The sequence below is a fragment of the Daktulosphaira vitifoliae genome, unplaced genomic scaffold (genome assembly GCF_025091365.1).
Source record: "Daktulosphaira vitifoliae isolate Bord-2020 unplaced genomic scaffold, ASM2509136v1 Scaffold_91, whole genome shotgun sequence".
Lineage (NCBI taxonomy): Eukaryota > Metazoa > Arthropoda > Insecta > Hemiptera > Phylloxeridae > Daktulosphaira > Daktulosphaira vitifoliae.
This window is the reverse complement of record NW_026099660.1, coordinates 17431-26235: the sequence shown is the minus strand read 5'-3', so window position 1 is coordinate 26235 and position 8805 is coordinate 17431. Positions and strand designations below refer to the sequence as shown.

At 29.6% G+C, this 8805-nt stretch overlaps 2 protein-coding genes across 5 annotated transcripts in view; one reads left to right on the top strand and one right to left on the bottom strand.

Annotated features, from left to right (window-relative positions):
• Positions 1-1474, bottom strand: part of LOC126909049 (uncharacterized) — a 7520-nt gene extending 6046 nt beyond the window's left edge. Inside the window, exons 1-3 of one of the 4 annotated variants that reach the window (XM_050691411.1) lie at positions 1245-1474; positions 759-877; positions 177-691 (exon numbers count right to left, since the gene is read on the bottom strand). Coding sequence is in view for 1 of the 4 variants with exons in the window: in XM_050691409.1 (XP_050547366.1) it covers positions 903-990 (88 nt within the window). In the remaining 3 variants the exon portion in view is untranslated. Of the gene's footprint in view, positions 1-176; positions 692-758; positions 878-902; positions 1007-1244 lie in introns of those variants that run through there. The other 3 variants (XM_050691410.1, XM_050691412.1, XM_050691409.1) reach the window with 3 other exon arrangements.
• Positions 1475-3818: 2344 nt separating this feature from the next.
• On the top strand, positions 3819-6284 carry LOC126909050 (piggyBac transposable element-derived protein 4-like). The gene is made up of 2 exons (XM_050691413.1): positions 3819-5775; positions 5862-6284. Exons 1-2 carry the CDS (start codon positions 4105-4107, stop codon positions 5967-5969), a joined length of 1779 nt encoding a protein of 592 aa, XP_050547370.1. The 5' UTR covers positions 3819-4104; the 3' UTR covers positions 5970-6284.
• Positions 6285-8805: the final 2521 nt, after the last annotated feature.

Here is an 8805-nt window from a genome sequence, read left to right as displayed (position 1 = left end):
ATATTTTTTAACAACTCCCTAGTTATAAATATTTGTAAAAATTATTATATATAAACTGAAAAAAGCTCCAGTAACTAGAGAAATATTAAGAACAATAATTTTGAATAAAAAACCTTTTTTGGACAACTCTAATATGTTGTTTTTATAATTTAAGGTATAATGAAAAAAATTATTACCCTAATGGTCAAAGGATCAATAAAACAGACAGGTTCATTTGGTTGTGTTAGACTTTCTTCGACAAAAATAGATTACATTAATAAAAGAATGGAAATTATAGCACCATCTTTAAGCACAGATTTTGTTCGCATACCACTGTCACTAAATAGTTATACTGATTTTAAGGCAACTGAATTTAGACAAATTATGATGTATTCAGGTGCTTTGATATTTAAAGATATAGTGCCTGAACCAATTTATAAGAATTTTATTGCTTTTTACTGTGCAATGCGAATCCTTGCATCACCAAAAGCAACAGAAAAAAAAGAAAATGATGTTGCAACATCATTAATTAAGTACTTCTTTCAAACATTTGGTATAATTTACGGGCCATTTTTAATATCATATAATGTACATTCCTTACTTCATCTTCCCAACGATGTACTAAAATATGGTAACATCAATTACTTCAATGCTTTTTGGTATGAAAACTATTTGGGCAGATTAAAAAAGTACTTAAAATCTGGACGTTATGCTATAACAGAAATGTATAATAGAATAACAGAAGACAGATCAGCACGTGATGAAAAATTTTTACTTACCTCAAAAGATTTTCCTATTTATAGAGAAAAACTTAATAATGGACCTTTACTACATATAACAGGAACTTATGAACAATTTATGTGTATTCAATTTGAACATTTTAAAATACAAATAAGAACTAAAGAAAAAAGAAGTAAATTTACCCATCGTGATGATTGTATAATAGTGAAAGACCAAAATATTATTATATTTATTGTGGAAAATCTTGTTAAACAAAATAATTGTATGCATTTTGTAGGACGGAGATTTCTTTTCATTAATGAACTTTCGGCAAGGCTGATGACATCAATATTTCATCATTTAATGTTGGGGTATAGAAATGTAAAAGTTTGGGACAACTAGAGATCTTTACTTTTAATCATGAAAACGGTTTTAATAAAGCCTGTATAGTATCAAATCCACTACACAATGATGTGGAGAGTTTTGTAGTTTTTAAAATATTGCATACATGAAATACTTAGTAATATGAATAAAACATTTTTAACTGTTAATGTAATCCTTAGTTGTAGTATAAACTTCAAGACATCATTTGCATTTTTCATATTTATTCCAACATACGAGAAAATGGAATTAAGTTTGTAGAACTACTTATGATTAATCTTTAATAGTTTATATTAATTAGTAAATGCTAGTGACGATTGCTATACGTATATAAAAAATTAAGCAAAATACTCGAAATGGATAAAAATGTTGTCGTGATATAACATTGACTATGAATTATTATTGATAAACGGTATTGATAAAAGTAATTTGTAATAAACACACGACTTTTATACCACGGTAAATTACGCTTAGTTTACAATAGCTAGTTTATAATTTACCAAAATGTTTCACCAATTAGTTTTTGAATATACAAATCTTTTTTATATACAAATCAAAATTTATTAGGGTAAATAACGTATTCATTAATGAATATATTACTATTTTTTAATATTAGAAAAAGTAATTTAAAAAAAATCAAACATATATATATGTATATATACAACGTTGAATTATTGTATAACAAACAAATTAATCTAAACATTTTTTTTTAAATATACGCTTGAATAAACGTAAAATAAACAACTTCCTTCCATCGTAATATATACCAACTATTATCTGGCGAAAACATGTTGTTTCATTGTATAATTAACAGATAAATATAAAGAAAAATTTGCTTTAAAATATACCGTGGATTAAACATAAAATCCACTATTTATAACCGTCGTATTAGTTGCATTATACACCATCTAATAATTAGCTGAACGATAATTAATTATTAAATAATACGAAAAAAATATATAAACCATCCACAGCTTTAAAATACACGGTGGAATTAGTTTTTACAAACGTATATTCCACAATGATGCACACTGGGAAGTTAGTTATAAATAATTGGTCACCCGATCAAAAGAAATCATTCTTAGCTATTTATTTAACTGATACTGCTCTAATATTTTATGAAAATTATGAAAGGGAGAACCCCTCAGTAAAATGGCCTGACCTAGAAAACGCCATGCGTATTGAATTTGAACCCACTGCACAAAATCATATGCTTAAAATTATGCTCTTTAAACGTAAACAACTCCCAGATGAGTCCATTGCCTCTTTCATTAATGACACCGAAAAATTATGTAAGCGCGTAGATCCTAAAATGTCACAATCCGAGTTAGTACATAATATAATGAAAGGTTTATACCCAAAAATAGCTCGATATGTCGGTATATTAGACAAAAATAGTTTAAAAGATTTAAAAGCTAATATAAGAAAATACGAATCCGTTGAATTTATGTTACAAGGGGATACTACCACTATAATGAATAGTAAATTTAAAAACACAATAGAAAATATAGAAAAAACCATGCATCATGTAAAAAGCACCAAGTGTTGTAAACAGAATAACAATATCAAAGAAACGNATAAAAAGCACCAACTGTTGTAAACAAAATAACAATATCAAAGAAACATTTATAGATATTATGAATATTCCCAATAATTACACCATAGCTTTATGCACATCTACTGACCTAAAATATAAATCTAAAATATTTGAAAATGTTACTAATAAATTTGGTAACATAACAGATTTGCTAAAAAATACTAACATATATCTAGGTCAAGTAAACACAATAATATCTGATAAAATAATACATTTATAAATAACAAAAGAGTTTTGTAATTCTCAGGCTTCATACTTAGATCTCTTCGAAAGTCTCTTTAATCTAAAAAATATTGCTTTAGAAGAAAAGTTTCCTTTCGTAACATTTTCTTCAGTAGATTTAATTTGTGATGGCTTATATTGGGATACAATCAAAAACATGATATTTGAAATATTCCAAAATCAACCGATAGATATATTAATCTATTACCCTATACTTTCAATACCTAAACACAATAATGATGTTATATCCAACGTGCAATCTTTTATAAAAAATTTTAAAAAAGACATTAATTTNTCTTCTATAAAAAACCTTAAGAAAAACATTAATTTTATTATTAATGATACTTCTACATCAAAATTTATGAATGTGTTTTCACAATATCAATTAGGGGAAGATGTTCCTTCTGACGGACGATGTGAAATTTATGCGTTAATAAATTCTTTGAACTTATATGGAAACCAAATAACAAATTTAGCTAAAATATATAAATTATTAGATCTGGAAGAACTACCTAACTACTGGTGGCATGACGATCAATTAGCAACGTTATCAAATTTTTATGGCTTTGATTTATATATCTATATAAAATATTCCAAATTAGGATATGTACATGGTCCTGGCGATAGGCAATTAATAGTTCTTTACCTTGTAAATGAAGGTACACACTGGATACCAGGTATACTAAAGAAAAACAATAAAAGCATTTCTAAAATAGTACATACTACTAATTTTATATCTTTAGAATCAGTTAAACAAGACATTAAAACATATATAGCGCAAAATAAGACTCAAAAGCTAGATGTTAACACAATTCTAGACAATAACAAAGAGCGCATTTATGACTCCGAGGCTACAGAAATAAAAATATCACCACATTTAACACGTCGTTGGTACACATGTGAGNTTAACCCGTCGTTGGTACACATGTGAGCGCGCCGCTCACACAGATAGCATTTCGAGCGTTATTCGTACAAATATTATTGAATTAATCTGATACTATAAATACCTTCAAATAACATGTCTATAAATATTTTTAAAAATAAATGATTGCGCTATTTGTCATTTCCTATCAGTTATCGATAGACAAAGTCGACTGTACCGATTTAGTGAGCGTCGCGCTAACACTGTACTAACCGCGCAATATTTTTATCACCACCGTCACAGTCGATTACGTACACGTGTTTTTACTATTTTTTAATTTATCATGTCCAATAAAGTTATTTTGTGGTTAGAAGAGACCGAAGAAGTTTTTTTAGATGACTCAGACGATACCGATGCTGATCCTAGTTATGTAGATCCCGCCGAATTACGTGAAAATGAGTCTGATAGTGACATTTCTGAACCTACACCTAGTATAATTACTCAAAGATCAAATACTTCACAAACCTCTCGTTCAAGAAGTCATAGTCCTATAGCACAGAATTCTTACTACTTAGGAAAAGATAAACAAACAAAATGGTATAAAGACGCTCCTCCTAAAAATGTACGTACTCGCCAACGTAACTTCGTTTTACGTTTACCAGGCGTAAAACCAACAGGTCGCAATGCAAATTCTATTTTGAAGTGCTGGAACTTATTTTTTGCTGATTCCATGATTGACGATATAGTAAAATACACCAACATATATCTGGATAAAATTCGTTCAAAATATACACAAAAACATATGGTACGCGAAACCTCAAAATCCGAAATAAACGCGCTTTTTGGACTGTTATATTTGGCCGGTGTTCAACGTGGTAATCATCTCAACCTTGATGATTTATGGTCAAATGACGGCTTATCTCCAGAGTATTTTCGAGCAGTTATGCCAAAAGCACGATTTTATATTCTTCTAAGAGCAATGAGGTTTGACGATATAGGTACACGGGCTCAGAGAAAACAATTTGATAAGCTTGCGGCCATTCATTCAATATTTGACGAATTTGTTCTACGCTGCGAGAATTATTATACAGTGGGGGCAAATGTAACTATAGATGAAATGCTCGAAAGTTTTCGAGGCCGTTGTAGTTTCCGAGTGTATATCCCAAGTAAACCTAACAAATATGGTATAAAAATCCAGGCCTTAGTCGACTCTAGCACCTTTTATACGTCGAAAATGGAAGTGTACGTTGGGACTCAGCCCGATGGGCCTTATAAATGCGAAAACGACCCAGCAAGTGTAGTAAAAAGATTAATCGCCCCAATTACGAAAACAGGTCGTAATATCACCATGGATAACTGGTATAATTCTATACCTCTAGCAATTGATCTACTAAAAAATCACAACACTACTGTAGTTGGTACACTTCGTAAAAACAAACGTGAAATTCCCCTTTGTTTTTTAGACACTAAAAAAAGGCAATTGAACTCTACGATGTTTGGTTATGACAAAGACATATTGCTTACGTCATATGTACCAAAAAAAAATAAAAATGTATTGCTTATTTCCACTATGCACGAACAAGGTGTCATTGATCCAGAGTCTGAAAAAAGAAAACCAGAAGTGATAACGTACTACAACAGTACAAAAAGTGGCGTGGATTGTGTGGATGAAATGAAGGGCGAATACTCTGTGGCTAGAATAAGTTGCAGGTGGCCACTGACCATTTTTTTCTCTCTGATGAACATAGGAGGCATAAATAGCCAAATTATTTTTCGAGAAAATACAGGAATTTATCTAAGTCGTCGAAAATTTCTAAAAACCTTGGGAAAAGAACTTACAAGACCATTTATGTTAGAACGATTGCAGATGCCTACTTTGCGTACAAGTATTCGACAAAGAATAATAAAATTGACTGGTTACACCAAGACAGAAGATGAAGTCCCTGAACGTTCAAACATTGATCATCGTCCGAAGTGCGTATTTTGTCCAAAAAGAAAAAATCGAAAGACCATGGTGAGGAAATATTTTTATGAATACATAATAATAATAATATTATATATAACTAATTTTTCAAATAATTGTTTGAAATAATTTTGTAGACCAAGTGCGTAAAATGCAGCGTGCCAATATGTAAGGAGCATACGACGAGCACATGCGTATCCTGCTGTAACGATCACAACGAAATAAGTAGTACAGAAAGTGAATAGACCAAAGTGATGAATTTAATAGTTTATAAATTTTCATTTATATTAAGTTTTTAATTAATTTGTATTGCTTTATAAGGAAAAAAAAATTTTTTTTTGGAATAAGATTGTAGTTTTTTATTTTTATTTTATAAATTATGACATTTACTTAAAAAGTATTTATTTACTTTTTAGTGAAGGATAAAAATATACATAATTCTAGGTACGGTGTAATTTTTTAAGTTAATCGATCAATTAATAATAATATATAAAGTGAAGTGTGAGCGTCACGCTCACAGTGTAACAATTATGTTACGAAATATATGTGTACCAACGACGGGTTAACCTCGAACAGCATAACACACTAACAAATCTGATTAAGAATTATACACATTTATTCACCACCGATTTAAGCAAAGTACACCCAGCTAAGGTAAAACCATGTCATATAACACTAAAGCCCAACGCAAAACAACCCAAATTTTGTTCCCCTCATAGAGTTTCACCTGAGCAGCGCCAGGAATTAAAAACACAATTAGATAAATTAATGGCAACTAATATTGTAGTACACACAAAATCTAGTTATGCTTCTCCTGCATTTTTAGTTCGAAAAAAGGAAAAAGGCTCATACCGTCTAGAAGTATCTTACAAGGACTTAAATAATATGGTAGAGGCTGATAATTACCCCTCCCTAGAACTGCTGATTTATTCAGAAGTTTAGAAGGATCAAAATATTTTAGCACTTTTGATTTAAACTCAGGTTTTTTTCAAATTCCGGTTAGGCAACAAGACCAACATAAATTAGCATTTACAACAGTTCATGGATTATTAACATTTACACGTTTACCACAAGGTTTTCGTAATTCAAGTGCAATTTTTCAAAGAGAACTAAATAAAGCATTCTCCCAATATCTATATAAATCAATAGTAATATTCATTGATGATATAGCTACTTTCGGGAAAGATTTTCAAACTGCACTTTTAAATTTAGAAAACGTATTCAAAATATTAGATAATTATTCATTTTCATTAAAAACATCGAAATGTAACCTATTTGCACAACATATAGAACTCCTAGGACATGGCATTTCAGAGCTCGGAATAACACCTCTGTCTCGAAATATATCAGCTGTTACTGAATTTGAAACACCTAAAACTCCAAAACAAGTTCGAAGCTTTTTAGGCATGTGCAGTTACAAAAGACGATTAATAAAAGATTTTTCAAAAATAGCATCTCCACTACTTGAACTAATAAAAAAGAATANATCCAAAATAATCACATGGGAATCTGAACACGAGAATGCATTTCAACAATTGAAAACAATATTGACCTCTAAACCGTTGTTGGCACACTTCTCAGACGATAGGGAAACATTTTTAACGATTGATGCCAGTTTAATGGGTTTAGGAGCAGTTTTAGAACAAAAAGACGATAAAAATATAATTAGGCCATTAGGATACGCATCACGTAAACTGCTTGATTANTTTAGAACAAAAAGACGATAAAAATATAATTAGGCCAGTAGGATACGCATCACGTAAACTACTTGATTCCGAAAAGACATATTCTAGCACTACTCTTGAATTATTAGGATTAGTATTTGGAATAACATATTTTAGAGAATTTTTATGGATGAGAAAGTTCACCGTATATTCAGATAATATGAGCTTATTATATTATAAAAATCTAAAAATTCCTTCTGCTAGAATAACACGATTAACTTTGAAAATTTTAGATTATGATTTCGTGATAAAACATAAACCTGGCATTGAGAACAGAGTAGCTGACTGTCTCTCAAGGGAAGGTATCATGAACATCATAGATGTAGTAATATTTAATTATTGCACAGAACATGGCGAAAACGAAAATACAGTGCACTATAACCGATTATTTACGCGTAATACACAAATTGACACTAATAAGAATGATCATTCACAAAATACTGTCATGACAAATATTTATAATAAACATTTCAATGATACTTATAGCCCTGACTTAAGTAAAAATATAATTAATTATATAAATGATAATGATTTAAATGAATATAGAATTGATAAAATTAAAAATTAAAATATATATAAAATAAATAATAATGATATACCCCGAAAAATAATAAATATAGATGATAAATATTGCGCGAATAATGAACATAATAAGTATAAAAAGAATAGTTTATATGAGAATATTAATGAATCAAATGATATATATAAAGCACATAATGAGAATAAATATAATAATTTTGAAAAAAAATATGATAGCGCGTAAAATAATAAATTTAAAGAATATGATAATAATGGGGTAAATAATAAATGTAATATAATTGATAGCGCGCAAAATATAAAATAACGCGCGTAATATGATTAATTTACAAATTGTCGTAAAAGACGAATTTCATAAAATCAATTCAGCTAATGTCGTACAAAATACATTTAATGATATCGGTTTAACTAATACCTTAAAGGACACGTTTATTGAAATCGATTCACATAATGACGTAGACTTAGTCAATGAAATTGAATATGATCTAGTAAAAAATACATTTAGTGAAAATACACATATTGTCATATGAACTGCTGAATTCCCTATAGTCGATATCGATATTCTTAAAATTTACTCTCAACTTGTCAAAATATAATTATAAGAATATGTCTATCTATATTCAAAATATAATTAACAAGACTGTGGTGGTTCAGCGTTTCTCAGCGTAAAGCCTTGGCTGGCCCGGACACAGTTAACCTCGTTAATATATTTTAAATATTATTTCAATACACCTTTTACTATCCTTTACGTCAACTGCCTATACTTTACCAAGAGGTAGTTTGGCATAGTCCTTTATGGGTGGCGGGTACACACGCAAAA

Excerpts from the sequence above, each read along its gene's own strand:
- LOC126909050 (XM_050691413.1), top strand. The coding sequence starts at position 4,105 with ATGTCCAATAAAGTTATTTTGTGGTTAGAAGAGACCGAAGAAGTTTTT. Across the intron at positions 5,776-5,861 it reads GAAAAAATCGAAAGACCATG|ACCAAGTGCGTAAAATGCAG; the intron begins GTGAGGAAATAT and ends ATAATTTTGTAG.